Source organism: Nematostella vectensis, chromosome 9, assembly GCF_932526225.1.
Source record: "Nematostella vectensis chromosome 9, jaNemVect1.1, whole genome shotgun sequence".
NCBI lineage: Eukaryota > Metazoa > Cnidaria > Anthozoa > Actiniaria > Edwardsiidae > Nematostella > Nematostella vectensis.
The window spans coordinates 5459597-5478575 of record NC_064042.1 but is presented as its reverse complement, the minus strand read 5'-3'; the positions used below and the strand labels follow the sequence as shown (position 1 = coordinate 5478575).

Genomic DNA, 18979 nt, shown 5'->3' with positions numbered 1-18979 from the left:
ATGGGAGAAATGATTAGTGCGCATGTGCACCCCGGATCAACCAATATTCGTTCCCAGGCCTAGGTGCGACCACGGGCTTTAGGATAATATTGAAAATCGTTGGGTATACTGTTTTGGACGCCTATAATATAATTCACAAGTTTCCCATAGTTTTCCGTGGTATGCGAACTCTTACTTCGTATGTTTAAGTGTGAATGTTTCGACATAAAGACATAAGCCCGACACAATGACATGGACATAACGACATAAGAGAAAAGAAATGTTTTTTTCTTATGTCACTATGTCCATGTCGTTATGTCACTAGTGTGTACCAGGAATCATACACAACCAGGAGTACACCACGATATTCGTCACCTCATGATAAAAATTTTGTGTAGTCACAAGGCGCGTAGTAAAATATCGTGGTGTATGAGAGTGCATACCACGGAAAACTAAGGGAATTTTCTTTCTACATCACAAAAAAAAGTATTTTAGAAAATCAAAACAGCGCTTGTTAGTTTGATATCGCGTATTTTCCTAGTGCGTGCTCGAGTACATAAGCGAAAATAGAAAAGTTTAGCTTCAAAACCCTACGGTCTTCGTTACTTTAAGTGCCCTTTTGTACGAATGGGGGAAAAGCATTTACTAGGAAAAGTTGAGAACCAAACTTCGCGAAGTTGAATCATGGTTTTCGGTCGTCTTCGCCCAAACCTGCTATGTGGTAAATGACGAATCCAGGAATATGTTGGAGGCAGACGCGTAGTCAGGATTGGCTGAGGGGGGTTCTCAGTATATATAATATAAGTATTATATGGATAGAGCATAGTATTTGAAGATTTCTCAATATGAGAAGTGACCCACTTTTTGGCCGGGGGAAGCGCGCGCACCCCCCTCCCCCCTGTGTACGCACCTGGGAAGGGCGAGGAGCCTGGGGTCGAGGAGGGCAGACAAGCCGTAAGATTCTTCTGTTTTAAAATCTCGGCATTTCAGGTGGGGCAGCTAACCATCTTATCATGTGCTAGCTGGTTACGCGAGGTTTCCCTGTACTTACAGTAGCTTAGCCGACGAGAGTGAAGCGATTTGGAGTGGGACAAACGGCGTACATGTACCGTTCCTAAATGTATGCTAATAAACTGATTCGATTGTCGTATGCTAATCTGCAAGTATATGAATTACACGAGAAGAGCGAGCTCGTACTGGGTCTTAGTCACTAATTGTCCTGACACGTTGACTCACTGACGGCCGATTGATAACTGATTGTTCTTGGGCCCGGGGTTGGGAGCGGAACCTCGTGTTTAAAATCCATGCTCCTGTATGGGCGTTAAAGGGGAGGGGGGGGGGGGGGGGGGGGGGCGCATTGTGTACTACAAACAAATTAAGTGAAATTGTATCTGTTTAGTATTTAAATAATCTTAGGCATTAGAAGCTGGTATATGTGACCATTTTACCTGTGATTCAGTTTCACTGCAATGGGTAATTAATAAACGAATTATTATTATTCCCTTCAAACGAGGCACTTAATTTATAAGAATGATAATTCTTTAGTAGGTTTTATTTCCAAGAGTTTTTTTTCCATGAATTACACTACAATAAAGAAACAAGTACCACACACCGTCCTTGCAAAAATGACTGACATATGAATGTTCCTTTATATTTCATGAAATAGATTAGCGCTATATCGACAATTATAATCATGTCCAAGAAGTTGTAGAATCTGCTCGATAACGGTTCAGCCTGGGCACAAATTCCAAGAAACGGGCAGTAGAACAGAGCTCCATGTAACGAGAAAGTGAAGCCGAATTTATACCTTTGCTCTTTCTTCTCTTATAAGTGCTACGGGTTTATTATTTCAGAGACACTGCAATAAACTTCATGCTGATGCTAATCTGTCTTAACACCGACCAGCGCACCGCATTCTTTCTACCAGTAAAAGGCAAACGCTCTGCCCTACCCTAACAGTAACAAAAACAGGGGCAGACCATAGGGGTGAGGAGCGGACACAGGGGAAAGGGTATTACAATCTTTACTGGATCCATTGAGCAAAAACCCAACCATGGTTCTTGACGCGTTTTAAGTATCTTTGTCAGCCATAAGTATATTATTGTTTTCATTCTAAATTAGAAGTCAAATTATTTGAAACAAATGTCAAAATAACCTCGATAGCAAGTCTAAAACATTTTTTATATGTTATTTACAAATTTCAATCGAAAACTTTGCAATAGCTGCTCCAAATCAACCGATGGAATTGATTTTTTGGTATTTTGCTAGAATGACAATAGCACACGTCATTAGACACAACGCACAACAAGCAATGTGCCCTAGCTCTTGTGCGCAAACATCCAGGCTAACACAACGCACAACAAGCAATGTACCCAAGCTCTTGTCCGCAAACATTCAGGCTTAAACAACGCACAACAAGCAATATACCGCATAATTCAAACGTCGTAATTTTTTCATGAGCTGTACCAATGCAAATACCTGTAAATTTAGTCGAAATATAGTCGATTTAGTTTATTTGCATTGATACGGCTTAAAAAATACGAACTTGAGCTTTAAAGGCTTAATGTATCTGGCATTTGCTTGCATTGGGCAGATAACGATAGCTATACTGGAGTTCTACATCCATATTTTATCTTCTCAGTAAATAATGCATTACACTAGAATGGAAGCCCACTTGTCGTCTCCCTCTCCTTTTCATTGCTTTTATATCTATACAGATCAGGCAACGACTCTAAGTCTAAAGTCTAAATCTGAACGTTATATAGCAATATAAAAATCGAAATTCAATAAAAATTTACAGTTCCCCGCGGATAAACTCTTTGCCCAATCTCTCACGCTTTGTACATACAATGAGGTCATTACGGTAAAAGAGCCAATTAGCGCTATTAATTTTCTTTTTTGATGATTGAAAAAATACTCAAATAAACTGTAAAAACGCCCCGGGGATATTATCACTTTCGAGGTAATGTCGTGATGAACTAAATTCTTTTATATTTAATTTTCTAAAAAAAAATGAAAATAATTAAAAGAAACCTAGCGGCATAGTCGCATGTCCCTCTCCGAGCAATTTTTGCTGGTAGAGGGGGGTCTAATATATTGGATTAGTGAGCCCTTGAAGTGGCCTCCTTGGCTGCTAAGATGAGGGGCACCAAACTTGCTAGTGGCTTGGCTTGCTTCAAGAACGGGTGCTGGGAACAAAGAAAACAGCCAACATTAAAACATTATCCTTGTTTTTCTTACTGCAGTCAGTAAGTCTATATTAGGCAATATTCTGCAATGAGATGAAATGGTTTCCCATGAGGTCACATCTCCAAAAGGCGCTGACTAATAAAAAGGCAGACCAAACTGAATTCCGTTTGAATGACTGAAAGCCAGAAAGCCGTTAAGCAGTTGGAAATTATCGAGAAGAGAAATAGCCAATTTCGTTCATAATTTATCTCAGACTTTCATTGAAGTTTGAAGAGAAATGGCACACAGGAAAATGTACACAAAGCCGCCCCTGAGTAATGACTGATGTCTTTTTGTTGACCTAATTGACTAACTGAGTCACAAATTACTTGTAATAGTTCCCGTGCAGAGGAGCGCTTTTCTACATCCATCTCTAGTGACTGAGCAAGGAAGTCTTTGAAGACTGGCGAAAGCTTCTCTGGGTGCGCAAGTTCAGGTGTGCCGTTCGTGGCGATGAGATATAACGCCTGCAAAGAAACAGAAGAAAGTATTAGCATACTCCTGCTCCCAGTAGCTTTACAAACTATGCTAATAATGCAAAGAAACATCCAGCCACCATTTGTCATCCTAACAAAGTACCAAGTGTGAGAAGACTTTTGTATCATTTCTTTATCAGATCCATCATGGCGGATTAAAAATTGCAGTTGAGATGTGTTACTTACTTGTGATGCGTTTAACAAAGCAAATATAAAAAAAATACTATAAGAGACTCAATCATATAACGATTTAACAGTTAAGTGTGCTAACATACTCTGAGTGGATTTTCATTCAGATATGGCGGTTCCCCCTCAACCATTTCTATGGCCATGATTCCTAAACTCCACACATCAACCTGCAACAAACAACACCCAGAATTAATAAGTGATAAATAAAAGTGGGGAGAAAATTAACCTAATTGTCACAGGGATACTGAATTATGAGGGCACAGATAACCAATGTCAAGTTGAAGGCATATGGACGCTGTTTGCTGCCACAATGCAGAATATCGATGTATAAAAAGCAACCTCTGTTCAGGCCTCCATTTTAGGCATTGTAACACCTCTTGGTTTAGTCTTACCCCGGAAAGCTAGCAAGTATCACTAAAGATTTTTGTTGCAAATACTGCAACAAATGAAATGGATTATTCAAGCTTATACAGCATAAATATTACATAGCAACTTCAGATGTTATAGGCTATGGTATACCATGAATCTTGTTATGAACAATGTTAAAGCCCCATTGTCACCAATCCGGTCGATTACCTAACAATCTCCGATGATTTTTAACGGAAAACGCGAAAAAATATTTCAAAATATTGAGAGCAGTGCGTCTATTGCAAGTTTCTTCGAGGATGTGACTGATAATTTAGAGCGGATGGCCTGTTAAATTTCTCGGATTCAAATAGATTCTTTTGTCTTTTAACGGTTGAGGTTTCCGTCGGACCGGAAGTAAACTGGGGACAATGCGCCAATGGCAATCTTACCCGGGGGCCATACTGTTTTCTCGTGACGACTTCCGGTGCCATCCAATAGGGCGTGCCAACCATGGTGGAGCGTTTATTCTGCTCAGGGGTAATGGTAGCGCAAAAGCCAAAATCAGCTACAATTAGAAAATAATGAATGAGTTTCATAAACATTCAAAGCTGAAACCAGCTGTTATAACAAATTAGTGGTAAATGAAATTATGTTGTTTCGTTTGAGAATGCAAAAAATGGTGACAATTTTCCAGAACACACTTTGGAATTTCTGATATACTCTTTTAGGAAAAGAAACATGTGAAAGCAACTGAAAAGATTGGTCTCTGTTGGGCACAAATAAAAAACTTAATTTTCTGTTTCTCACTGCAACACAAGCGCAAGAAAATCAAGCAGTGAAGTTTTCTTGTTTATGATGCTCTCCTGTGTTGCACTTGCAGTTATGATCGCCCTTCCACCCTAGTAAGAATTACCCTAAAGTTATCGATTGGAAATACTTACTTAGCTTTACTTGCCCGTCCATACCAAGAAGAATATTATCACTTTTGATATCTCTATGGATCACACCATTACTGTGTAGGAACTCAAGGGCTTGTAAACACTGACAAGAGACAACAGCAGAATTTTAAAAGACAGAAACTTTCACATATTTTCCAATAGTTTCCAGTAGTTTTTCCAATTATATCACTTATATTACTGTATTTTGTTATTCTATAGCCCGTGTAGTTTTTTTTTAGCCATACCTCTCTACAGACAACAGCTATCTGCTGTGTAGTTTTTTAGCCATACCTCTCTACAGACGGCAGCTATCTGCTGTGTAGTTTTTTAGGCATACCTCTCTACAGACGGCAGCTATCTGCTATGTAGTTTTTTAGCCATACCTCTCTACAGACAATAGCTATCTGCTGTGTAGTTTTTATGAGTCATACCTCTCTACAGACGGCAGCTATCTGCCCTTCATCCATACATGTCTCAGTCACAACATCTGTCAGGGAGCCACCAGCAAGGTACTCCATGACAACCTGATGAACAAGAACCACTTTTCAACACTACCACATAGCCATGGCTATAAAGTATGCCCACCACCATTTAGAACCAATGCATAAAAGTGAATGCTTTGCAGGGCTTGGTATTGGGGGTAAAAAATGGGGTGTCATTAACTTCCTTCTTGAAACCAAAGTGAAAAGGTTGTGTACCCACCCAGAGTTCCTCGCCGACTAGGTAACTGTCAACATAGTTGACAATATTTGGGTGTTTATTCTCTCTCATGACTAAAATCTCATTGATGATCAGTTCCTTCTTTGGCTGCTGGGAAAGGTTCATCTGTTTGATGGCAACCTATGACAGAAATGATAAAATAATGCTTTGAGTGGTGTGATTTGATACGTTTTAGCACTATGAAGTTCATCCAGTGAGTCAGCTTAAAATCTTGAACTCAATAAAACCAGTGAACTTTTCAACACCAAAACAAATATTATTCAAACAGAACCACCAAATAATAAGGCAAATTTTGTTTAGCATTTTCAGTGTTCATATTGTCGCCTGTGCGTATGTTGATATTCACCAAGTTGATGACACCAGGAATTATTGCATTATAGTAGGGCCAGCATAATGACATCAAATGTAAAAAAATAACAGTATTATCACTAGAATGTCATACCTCATGCCCAGTTGCAACTTCTATGGCTGTGTACACAGTTCCAGAGGCTCTTATGAATAGAAAAAAAAAACAATTCAAGGAAACATACAATATAGGTTACTTTGAATACTCCACACAGGTCCTAAACATCGGATAATTCCAATTGCTGGATAACTTGAGCTGGGTTAATCTCCCCAGAATTTAATTTATTATTTTTAGTCATTTCTAGACAAGAGAAATAGAGCTTAAAGCCTGGATAACACAAAACTCGAAGCTAACTTGCATTTTTTATCATTTTCCTTGGCCTTAACCTTGAAACTCAAAGCCAGCAGACTTGAACCAATATTTGCCCATCAGAGTTCAAGTTAAAAGAGTTGTACCATAGTGCTTCACAAAGTGTTGTTTACTCACCCCTGACCAATCTTCTCAAACTTTGTATATTTCTTTTTAGGATCACCGATGCTGACTATAGTTCCTGCAACAATGTCAAGGAGGATTAAAAAAGGACATGGAGGATAAGGAGGGAGTCATGACCTCAGCAGAACATCAAAAAACCATAAAAACAGCAATGAGAACAACAGCAACAAAAATATCAACATCAACAACAACAAAAACCTTAACAACAACAAAACAAAAAGCAGATAACATTAACAAGAAACTAGAGACAGTAACACAGAGAAAAGTAGAAAATAGTAAACATAATTATTAGTGGTGACAATAATAGGATCATAACCAGAAATAGGAGTGACAATACACATAACAGCAACAACAGCATCAACACCAACACATTAGCACAACAAAGCCATCACCAGGAACAGCAGTGGCAACACCACGACCCTAGAAGCACAATAGTAATACTAACAATGCTGGAACAACATACTATAGCAGTAACAATCAATGAGAGTTTGTTGTTCTTACTGAGTCTAGCTAGGATTTCCTCATCTGACATTTTCTTCTTCCTTTTGTCCCGGGCTTGTACTTGCCCATGAGATGGCTTGGCTGGGTGATCACTGGCTGCTCATTAATTCAACATAACTAGTTTAATATTAACACTTTACCACCTTAGCAATCTAGCACATGGGCTTTAAAATCTTTCTGATTTTCAGTTGGGCATTAAAGGGCAGATCAGGAGCTTATGGATTAATTGAATTTTTAAAAATAAAGAAATGTTAAAGAAATGTTTTCACAAATAAAGAAATGTTGATGAAATTCGGTCAATCCAATCTATCTTATCTTTTATGTAAAGAAATGCTATTCTGTCATTGGGATAGTTGATAGGGTTTCACGTGCAACCTATTAATTCATTTCTTATTTGTTATTATTCATTTCACTAGTCAAGATACCAGTAGTAGCTCTTTAACAAGCACAATAGAAGGTTGTCCAGGTAATGGCAATCATGTGAAATTGAAGCATGAAAGTGAGGCAGGCCTGAGTCTTGGTCACATTCTTGTGACATTCTACTAATTTTACAAAAAACCTTAAAGGCTTGAATTTGGAGAAATATAGCAATAAACATTTGCAGGGCAGCTGAAAACAAACTCAGACAAAGGCCTGGCTTTTCTGATCAAATTCCACAGAATCTGGAACACAGACCACTGTACAAAAGTACAGAAGGACACCTCACCTTTTTCATCATCTTTCGGCTTTATGGTCACTGGTTCATTCGGTATATACTGCATGACACATTAAACATGATGAGAAAACAAATTGGTTGAAATATGGATAAATCAATGCTACAATTACTGGACAATAGTTAAAAAACGGCCATAACAAAGAGTTCTGGCCTTGTAGAACATTCTTGCAAAACCAACCTTAGATTTTGTGTGCTCTGGCCGTGATGGTATAGCTGGAGGCTGTGCATCGTCATTGACTGAATTACTTGACCCGTGTTCAGTTATTGTCTATGTGAACATCAGAACATACCATCAATAAGTTTCAAATAATGCTGTTACAGTATATCTAATTATAAAGCCATAAAGAGTAAAGTGGCAACGGAAAATGGGGAGTGTTACACAAATTCATCAAGAAATGTGTTTTGGATATTCTTTTACGGCTCTATGAGTCACTGTACTTACATGTGTAGGCGTAGCATGTGGAGGCGGAGGGGGGACGTACGTGTTCTCCCCAATAGGTGGCCTACTGGATGGTTGAGTCTGGCCTGCCAATAACAAGTTACCACGACGATAAGTTAGGTATGGATCAGAGGGAGAATGTAGGCCGGCCTACCTGTGAGTAGATAACCCTTTCCACAGTTCTGTGTCTAAGATACAAAGCCCTGAGTTTTGCACCTGTGCACCTAGTGGTATTGGCTAGGTAAGTAGTTGGGCAAAGCTCAAGTTATCAAAAAGGCTCTTATATTTCATCTTGAATTGTGGTAAGTTAGCAAAAGCTCAAAAGCTAAAATCAAAAACTGCAAAGTCATTTTTTTTAATGGAGGCAAATTCGAAAAACATTTTTCTATAAATGCTTGGTCAACCTCCTCTGATATCATATTTTTTGGGGGGTAGCTGCATTATTTGCTGAATTTCTTCACAAGATACAGAGGCCAGAGCAAAAACACCAAATATAGATATGAAAAAGAAAGTTCATAATGATTTTGGTGTCTTTACAATGGAATTAAAGCTGCCTACAAACAAATCCAGTGTTGGGGTAGAGGGAAACATGACTACTATAAACATACTAAAAAGCTATTCTAAAATCAACTCCAATTAACCTTTTTTGCAGCAGCTTTAATTCCAGTGGGGTGAGCTCTGATAACTTGCAAACTCTATACACCAACTCCAGCACCCATACACCAGGCAATAACATCCAAAATTAAACATAAAATAGAAAGAGGCCACTCTTCTTTCCTGAGTGGGATCACAGAAGATTACATTTTGTTAGAGTACGACAACTGAGCGTTTTGAGTTGGTGGTTAGTATAGCGGCACTGGCATGCAAAAGAGGGTACGTATGAGGGACAGTGCACATGTTGTGATATGCACTGTTGGGACGAAAGCTGATGCCGAAGTTGCAAGTACCAGTAGCCCATGACCTCTGTTGCCCTAGTAACCATATGCTGCCCTAGAAACCGTACACAGCTGGCTTTTAAATACATTTGGCAAACGATAACAAACACAATAAAAATAAACCACACAAGATAAATTGATGGTTTACAGAAATTAAATAATTATAACTTAGGATGAATAATTAGAAATGCTGGAGAAATAAATATTTCAAAGAAAAACACATTTAGAAATAGGTAAAATTCTTTAGATAATAAATGTAGGAAACAAAAACAATTTTAAAAATAAATAAATTTACTACATTAAGCACTGAAAATAACAAATTTAATGTTTATGGCTTTACACAATTTACACAAATGGTGTTTCTTCTGGCAGGGAAGGCTTTAAATACCTTTAGAAGGAGATGAATTAAGCTTTGAGGAATCGTTACTTGTGCGTATGGGTTCAGAACGAAGACTAAGGGTGGATTCAAGCTCATCGCCGAGCGACGCCGGTGACGAACCCGTAAGTGAACTTGAAGTATCAGATCTCGACACAGATGGTACCCTCTCGGTAGATTCTCGCTGTGACCCAGTCCTGGCCGGTGTCGAATGTTTACGGCTTGGTTCTTTAGTTTTTAAAGTCTCTTTACAATCATTACAATGGTTACAGGTCGAAGAAGGCAGGGATTTCCTGCGCTTCTTTGATAAGCTCCGTTTGAGTTTTAAGCGAAAGCTTCCTTTACGGTTTAGTGGTTGTTGTTGTTGTTGGCTTTTAGCTGAGGAGCAAGCAAAAGGGGAACAAGAAAGGGGTGGGGCTGATGGGTCCTGGCTTGGCGAGGTACATGGGCTACTGGTATCATGGGGAATCTTGTGATGGGAACAGATATGCTCAGATGAAGAAGAGGAGGATCGATGCTTGTGAGCTGTTAGAAGTTAATAAAAAAACAATTATAGCAGTATTCACAGAGGTTGAGTGCTGTTCTCTGAGCTGATAGGGCTGAATATGGCATCACAATGATCCAAAGTCTGTACCTTCTTGGCATATCTTTGGTGGCAACTCAGACCTCTTATCAACCAATAACTTTCAAATAGCAAGTCTCAATTTCATTTGAATATGTATGTTTTGATCATTGCAACATCATAAATTCAGCTTTAATGCCACTATTAGAGGGGGTAGAAAATAATTCAAAATGTCTAACATGCTTGAATGCACAACTTTTAAGGAATAAAAAGAGACTTGTAAAAACTGTTGTAAATGGTGGGCAACCAAGCTTCACTGAGGTTAGTAATCACACTTTCATAAGACAATCAGTAGCTTTACCATTAACAATTAGTATGCTTTTTACAGTTTATAGTATTGTTAGTAATATTGTTAAATGGTGGTGGTGGTGAAGTTGTTTTTACATTTTATTCTAGGAATCCAGTATCAAATCAATCTTCACTGCTTTCTCGAGGCAAGATGCTAGTGATATTGTAAACAGTGCAGACCAATTGGAAATTGGACATTTATAATCAGGTTTCTTTAACTTTTGTGGTAGTTTTATATATGTATCATTTTTAAGATTATTAGTCATTGCTATTACAACAAGGGATCTCAAGTTATATGATTCCAACAAAGTCCAAATTTTCCATTTAATGTGCAAGTTCTTCCTTCTTTCTCAGAGTACCATCTCATTACTTCTCACATCTCTTTGCCCGGTGAGATAACACAAGCAAATCAGCCCAGCATATGCACACTATGGGCATTGTGGAGGTAACTCATCCTGACAAAATGATTGCTTTGGTGGCCATTATCGATACCAGATAAAAAAAATGTCAAGCTAAATGTATCTTTGTACATTATAACATCTTGAATGGACAAAATCCTACGGATCAAAACCATGATGCATTGTGGAAGAGTGACACTGCCCCTTTAACTTTTAAAGTAATTTCAAAATGTTACCATTCTCTCATGTGCTATTTGAGTATTACTGACCATAGGCAGGCTTGACAGTTGTCCAGAACTTGGTGGGCTCAGTTTTGTCTTTACTACTGTCATAGAAATTCAGTACATCCAGAACCGCCTAGAAAGGAAGAAAGAATGCATAAACCCAATTTGATACTCAGAAATATGATTAATTATGATGGTTATAAATGTGAATGTCACTGGTTCCATCTTTCTTATTATATTTGATCAATCCATGATTTAAAAAAAATAAGATGAGCTACCTTGAACACGAAATGTAGAAATGCAGTTCTACAATGGAATAAATGCCAATAGACATTTTTGTGTGTGCACCATGCTATTACATAATACAGATATTAAATTATTTTGCCAAAATAAATGAGAATATAATAAGAAATCAACCTCACCTGTGGGTTCTTTTTCTGTTCGGCCTGGGTGATGTTTGACACTTGGAGGAGACGTGCCCATGCCTCCGGCATCCCCTGCAAAAAAAATATGTAAACTCATTATTTGATCACTTTTGCTGATTGCTCTCATAACTCTTTACTTTTAATGTATCTAGTTTTCAAACAGATTCACCAGTGGACCACAGTAAGGGTTGGAGAGCCCTAGACAGCAAGCTTTCATTTTATTCAATATCAGAAGATAAAGTTTTCAACTTTATCATATTCACTTGGAAATATTGCAATAGCTCTCACAAGTAAGCTGATGGGATGGATGGTCTGGCACAATTGGTATTTTAGCATTTATCTCTCCACTGGTAAGAAATATTGCCTCCATACAATATTTACCAATCCCTTCTAGAAAATTGTTTTTGTTGTTGTCTTTTTAGCTAACTGAACATTATATCTACAGGCTAAAACTTAGATATGCATTGGCTCACCATGTTTATTTTCAACTTCGTGCAGGTACACAAATTAACAACCAGTAATATAACAAAGTCTGTTACTAAGAATTCTACTAAGACTTTGAAAACATTATATTCATCACTTCCATTATATAACAACATATGTAACAAGACTACCAACATCAGTTTACTTCCAGTCGATTACGTAAGAATCTCCCATGATTCTTACGTAAACGGAAAACACCAAAAATATTTCAAAATATAGAAAGCAGTGTGTCTATTGGAAGTTTCTTTGAGGATGTGACTGCTAATTTAGAGCGGATGGCCTGTTTAATATTTCGGATTTTAATAGATTCTTTTGTCTTTTAATGGTTGAGGTTTCCGTCGGACCTCCGGAAGTTAACTGGTGACAATGCGGCTTTAATTCTTTGTAGTGCTATACATGAGCTTAGCAACTGTTAAAAATAACTAGGAAAATAAAGTATTATACATTGGGATATCCCACATATCAATAGAAAACAATTTTCTGAAGTAACTAGCTGTTAAAGTTTTGGACAGGGATATAAAGCAGGTACCAATAACATTCAAATTTGTCATCTCAAGTCAGCAATATTTTTTAATACGCCCATAAATGCTTGTTTTTAGTAATCTAAAAAGCATCCAGAAAACATGACTTTGTTTATACAATATTTTAGATTTTAACAGCAGTTTAACTCAATACAATACTACATGACAGAAATTTTTGCAAAATACACAAAAGAAGTCATGTTTTCTTACAAAGGCTGTTGGTTCTTTGGCATATAGCACAGCATGGCAGACTTTGTTTAAAGTGACAGAAACAAAATACTGTGCATGATGTCTAATAAAGCCAAACAGATGCCCCCCATCTACTGCCTTTACTGTGAAGGGATTATTTTTCGTATATTGCTGCAGGAGAGTGGATGGCTGAGTCGCCACCATAGCTAATTATACCAGGGATCCAATCAAATGCAATATAAAACCTCATAATGACATTACAGGAAGCAAATATTTGCAATCTTGTAGATATCTTTTAAGTCTTTGGTCAACAAAGAGCTCAGGTTGATAATTAGATCAGAAAAAGGAATAGGATATGTAAGTCCTTAACATTTATCAAGATTTTTTTTTAAATTCATCCCTGTTGGGTGGGGAGTACAATCAAAATTTGACCAAGAGGATGGCTCTAAAGGAAAATGAAAGATCAGCTGGAAATCAGAGCTAATTGGAAAATCAGATATTCAATGTCATGGCTATACTTGGGAAACAGATCCACTAAATAAGATAGTAAAATCATATAATTCATGTAAATCCCATTTAATAACTTAGTGATTGCAACAATACAACAAAGTTAGATCTTAATTGACTTTGAGCTCGATCAAAAGTGAATTTGCAAAGGGCACTGGGGTTTAAAATGAAAAAATCTCAAAGGCATAGGTAGATAGCATGCAGAGCATTGTTTTGTACTCCTCAGAGTTTAATCATCAGAATTTAAATTAAAAATACATTAAGAATTATAATTGAGAGTCAGTAGGTGAGCCAGCTGTTAGGTGTAAGGGGATGCCATTCTAAATAATGGTGATGTACATACTGCAAACATCACACATGACAGCTAGTTAGCATGGGTAGTGCTTAGATAAGGAAACCAAAGGAACCCATGCATACTCCAAAACAAACCACAAGTCGGCTTGACCATACAACGCGCTGAATTCAGCCAGATGGGGTTGGACTAGTCAAAGCTGTTGAATCCAAACACTGAATGGATGCATATCAGAGCCCGTGGTGTAAATTTCAAAGCTATATCACTTGATCTTGTAATGATAAAACTTAAACATGATTTGATTCCAATAAACATGTCAATGAACGCTAAAGGATTTTAATTTTTCCTGCCGAAAACCTATACGCAAAATTGAAGCTCATACAAAATTGATATTCTATTTTCAACACGTCCTTTAATTCCAATAGAATTCTACAAGTAAACTCACATACCGGAAAATATTCTTTCTATAAACATTAATCTAAAAATATAAACAGAGGCACCTCATATATAATAATGCGATTCTGGTGGAATTTTCATACTGAATTCTTTTATAGGAAATTCACCCCCTGAAACATAAACTGTAACTTTTACGAATCCGGGTTTCGATTCCATTGAAAATGATCCAATTCAGTTTAACATCATCGGATACGGCCCCTTAGCTCGTTGGAAATTGTGCAAAGATGAAGTTCAGCCAAATCTAACACCTGCTTAGCAGAGAGAGTATGAATTTTAAAAATGCAGATGTAACAAGAATTAATATCATAATAGCATAGCGAAGCACCAAGCGCTGAAACGTAGAAAAGCGTTTAGCATTATTAGACGAAACCCAATTTACAATAAAAATCTGTTCCTAGGTTCGACATGAGAATTAGCCGAATAGGAGTAAAATACGTGTAGTGGAATTATTCAATTCACGGAGCTATAGCTAAACAAACTGTAACGCGTGTATAGACTATACATATTCTAGGTCGCCTCTGTCACCGGTACGAAATGTCAAACTCACGCGCGCACATAAAACACTCAACATTTGCAATGATTCCTCGATTTTCTTCACTCTTAGTTTTTGTTTTAGGTGCTAAAAGGGTACCTAAACCCAGGGTTGGGTGAGCTAGGCTCATGTTTGGGGTAATCGAAGGAAAAACCCCGTGGAATGGGTGTGTTAGCTTGTATCCTGGTGGGTTTTAGTACTTCTGAGATCAAAGAGTTTATTGAACGCGACGGAACATCGGCATATCGCCATGATGTCTAGCTAAAGGTAGACGAACTCATACAAAACAAAACTTACCGTAAATTCTCCAGTAACAGGATCAAAACCCACATGAATCGTATGCTCGAACTGAGTTGGGTACGAGATTTCCGGTTTGTTTTTCTTGTTATCTACGAGACGAATGGAACAGACTGCATTCAGAACTAAAACGAAAGCAGGCCGATGCTCGAGCGAAATCGCTGAAATTGCCCTATCCACGATTTGCTACATATACGTACATTCTGTCTTGTTTGGGAACAGACGAAATGTCGCTGTTTTCTTCTTCTTTTCTTCCACCGGAGCATTCGGAAGAGGTTTGGAGCCAAGAGAGTTCGAAGCGTCTTTGCTCGTAAGTCGAATAGGAGGGGCCGGCGGTCTCTCTTCATCCGCCATTTTGAAGCGATACAAATGCTAGAAGCCTTTCTCCGGGATCTGAGATGTTTGGGGTTGGGTTTTAGGAGAATAAGGCCGAATTCCAGCAGTGTTTGGCCACATCAAGAACTCATAGTTTGCTCGGCAAACTGAAGGCTATGATCAAGCAAAGAATCTGCTTCCACTCGGGGTCTCCTAGTATTGCCGCACGCCGATTACAATGACCACCCTCTAGATTAAAGCAAAACATGTTGCCGAGAGAGACTAGGCTCCAGTAGGAAATAAAGCATCCTTTTCCGACTCGGTTATATTTCGAGTGATGACTTCATTAAAATCGATAATTTGTCAAAAACATGGACCAATAAAACTCCTACCCAGAGTTGCATCATCTATGACTTTCTCTCCCATAGTATGTAGTTTAGATATACGAATATCCTTTATTTACATCCGCGGGGGAATTTTTCAGATTTTTGTCATATTTATCAATGCCATGCCCTTCCATACAGGACAAGGGACTGATTTTGGCGGAATGGGAGAAGAAACCAAATTAACACGAAAATCCACAAACGATTTCGGTGTCACACTAGCTAAAGACCACCAAAAGCTTTAATAAAGTATCGATGATTTATGGTTAAAAAATAAAAGCCCCCCCCCCCCCAAAAAAAAAAAAAAACACTCTAAAAAATAACAAAAAAACAACAACAACAAAAAAGAGCAATAACAAGAACATTGGGGTAAAGGCGTGGAGATGGAGGAAGATTAATTCCTTGACTTGTCATTGTGCAAGCTAATAAGGTACTCTATACAGCGACCCATTGCCCATTTGTACTGTTGTTAATGGTTGGAGAATGGCTAATTCTGGTACTCAGGTAATTAGTGTCTTCATCTGGGCGCCAAAACAAACTCTCAGTCCCGCAAGTCATTTAGTGAGAAGGGAAGATTATGTTGCTTCTAGACTGACTTTACTAATTATACATAACCAGGTCAAAGCCGACGTTGGCTTTCATTACCCGTATTGCTAATAGCGCAAGCAGATCTACTTAGACCAATTAAAGCCATCAGATTCAACGCACTATGCAACTAATTATACGGGAAAATAGAGTATCCAACAATGGCGTAACAGCGTAAGTGGTTTTCATGGCATAAGACAGCTGACGAGATAGAAAAATTTTAAAAAATAATAATAATAAGCTTGGACCCTGATAACACCGAGCTTGGATAACCGAGCTCCCTGTTAACCGTACTGTTAAAAGGGTTCCATTGTTTTTTAATTTAATTCTTTATATATGTGAAAAGGGTCTGCACCGAAACGTTATCTCGGAGAGAAGTGGAAAACATCATGATGTATTTGGGCGAATGGCTTACGTACTCAAACAAATGTACATAAAATGTATTGCAAAGAGATTTCCCATCAAATCCGTCTTATTACTTTCCGTTTAACTAATACAGATAAAAATGCACTATATCATATACCGAGATGGTTATTATTTAGTGCGCGAAAGCGAATTCCTACTTTGTCCCCATACACTACAGGGTACCCGGTGTACTGCGAATTATCACCACGTTACGTAGGATCGGATTTGTTGCAAAGCGGCTACGATTCTCGAAATAATCAAGCTCATGTATCCGCCGAACTCTTCTTGTGCTACTTGATTACGCTTGCGGTAAATACAGCTTCGAGAAGAGATTGGCCCGTCTGTCTCGCATATAGCCAGCGCGAGGGCGAGAGAAAAGAGAGGACTCCAGCCCCCAAATCCCTCTTCTCTCGGCCACAGGAAGTCCAAGACGCACCACAAACACAGACTCCTAGTTTTGTTTTGTTGTTGTTGTTTATTACAAGCTAAATTATTTTTCGAGAAGATATGTTTTTTTTAGATTTTGTGTAACTCTGTGGAATGCTGTCTGTTTCTATTCTGACCATAAGAGGGGAAACTACTCAAAACAGGTTAAACGGAAACCCGCGATCTTCCGCTTAGTTGAAAAGGAGTAACGATATAACTCCGCGGCATGTTCGCGATTTCAAATTTTTCCTCTAAAGAAAAAAGGCTTGAACAGATAGTCCCAAACGGTGATGCATTGTGGGATATTAACGAATACTGCGAAAAAGAAATTGGCGGGAGAATTTGGAACAGCAACACGCGCGTTATTTTTACATTTTATGCGTTAAACCCAAGCGTTAAGTATTCCAGAAAAGGTTCTTATTCTTATTCACCGGAATGCTGGTGATGTAGTATTTTTTTAATTACCCCGGATTTTGTGCAGGATTTGCATGTTTACAAGATGTCTCTTTGTAGGATTTATCACAACGATCTGCAATTGATAGCATTAATAAGCGTATCATTATCTCGGCCAATCCCGCCCTGAGTACGTTCAATTAGCGAAGTCACCTCTGTCAAGAGGGAGAAAAGGTGAAATGTTTATACCGTCTGAAAGTCGGAGGAAGTTTGCTTTTGCTACTGTCAAAGTTCGAAAACGTAGACCCACGGTAATGGAAAAACAAATAAAAAATCTAATTGTTTTCCTACGACCTACTGTTAAAAGTCAACGGTGATATTAAAAAAGCGTATGGATTTGTTTATTTCTTTGAGGGGATGAAGGATAACAAATTATTTGTTATAATCAAAAACTTCGTCCCCACTCCATGACGTCCCAAATACTAAAACACAGCAAATAACTTACAGCGTTTAGCACCTAAATGGAATCATTTGTGGACGCAACATAATCCTCCAAAGTCATTAGCACTTAGCGTTTACTCATCGAATGGCGTTTTTGTTATCACTACTATAGCCATACATACCTGGATTCCGAATTTGTTGATGTTCACTTGGATTAATGGCATCTTTATTTGGCATTTCGATCCAGTTTGGTTTTTCGAGTATCGTGCGTTTTGTGCGGCCTGGAGTCCCGCTCGGGGAACAGATATTTGTACAACTTTCTGAGGACTTCTAAATTGCTGCGGTGTAGGTTTTCCCGTTGGTTTAGAATGCGGTGAAGGTTGAATGTACTTTACCACGAGTTTACGACTTGGAGATTGTTCTCCGGTCTTCATCTTTGAACTCGGTGTGATCTTTAGCATCAGAACGATTCAAATGGCGACGAATTGTTATCCCGTTATTTACAATCACACATCCATCCTTTGTTGTAATTCGAACATATGCGTGTAGTCTAATCTTGTCAGAAATCTACTTGAGTCGAACCAAGTGCACTTCGTAACTTAAAAAACAGTCTAGTGGGTCGTCCTATTTTTGTATTACTCGACGGGGTGGTCACAGCTCAACGGATTGTAGTCAACATTCAGAACACAATAGGAGCTGCCCAAGCGAAGTCATCACATCACTCTGTCGACAGGAGCTTTTGATGGGTTCGTGCGCGAAGGGAGTGGACTAAAGCGCACATTACCCACACAGATAACCCACGCCTCGGCGTTGATCGAACACGGATAATCTAGTCACACACGGGGATTGATATGCATAGAGCCGCATAGCGCGGGTTAACGACCTTTTTATTGATAATACTCCATTCAAAGGGCCTCTTTCAGCCGCCATTTTGTCGTCCTTCCAAAATTGAGAAGCAGCAAGCCCGTGGTCTTTGCCTAATTTTTGTTCGTGTAAAATGAACTCAAATCATGAAATGACATCATAGACGAAAGGGCAATTTTATTCTTCCCATGATGAGGTTAGAGAATGGCTATAAAAATGATAGAAAACATACATCAAACTAATTTTAATGA

General features: G+C 38.4%; 1 protein-coding gene across 4 annotated transcripts; it reads right to left on the bottom strand.

Moving 5' to 3' along the window:
- Positions 1 to 1513: 1513 nt before the first annotated feature.
- Positions 1514 to 18564, bottom strand: LOC5504901 (serine/threonine-protein kinase PAK 1). 4 transcript variants are annotated; one of them, XM_032373265.2, is made up of 18 exons: positions 15117 to 15489; positions 14917 to 15008; positions 11637 to 11711; positions 11260 to 11347; positions 9695 to 10207; positions 8375 to 8457; positions 8111 to 8200; positions 7924 to 7972; positions 7218 to 7313; positions 6711 to 6774; positions 6321 to 6369; positions 5861 to 5998; positions 5590 to 5682; positions 5162 to 5261; positions 4670 to 4785; positions 3959 to 4039; positions 3537 to 3674; positions 1514 to 3167 (listed from the first exon to the last, which is right to left on the bottom strand). In XM_032373265.2, the coding sequence occupies exons 1-18, from the start codon at positions 15268 to 15270 to the stop codon at positions 3081 to 3083; spliced, it is 2106 nt and encodes a 701-aa protein (XP_032229156.2). In that variant the 5' UTR covers positions 15271 to 15489; the 3' UTR covers positions 1514 to 3080. The 4 variants fall into 4 exon arrangements, with proteins under 4 accessions (XP_032229156.2, XP_032229155.2, XP_032229158.1 ...); XM_032373264.2 differs by lacking the exons at positions 14917 to 15008; positions 15117 to 15489 and adding an exon at positions 18047 to 18564; XM_032373267.2 differs by lacking the exon at positions 9695 to 10207 and having other exon boundaries at positions 15117 to 15484.
- Between the last annotated feature and the right edge of the window lie 415 nt (positions 18565 to 18979).

Coding starts and splice junctions, on each gene's coding strand:
- LOC5504901 (XM_032373264.2), bottom strand. CDS start 18,325: ATGCTAAAGATCACACCGAGTTCAAAGATGAAGACCGGAGAACAATCT. Junction 7,973..8,110: donor CAGAGCACACAAAATCTAAG/GTTGGTTTTGCA, acceptor TGTGTCATGCAG/TATATACCGAATGAACCAGT. Junction 3,675..3,958: donor TGAATGAAAATCCACTCAGA/GTATGTTAGCAC, acceptor GTTTCTTTGCAG/GCGTTATATCTCATCGCCAC.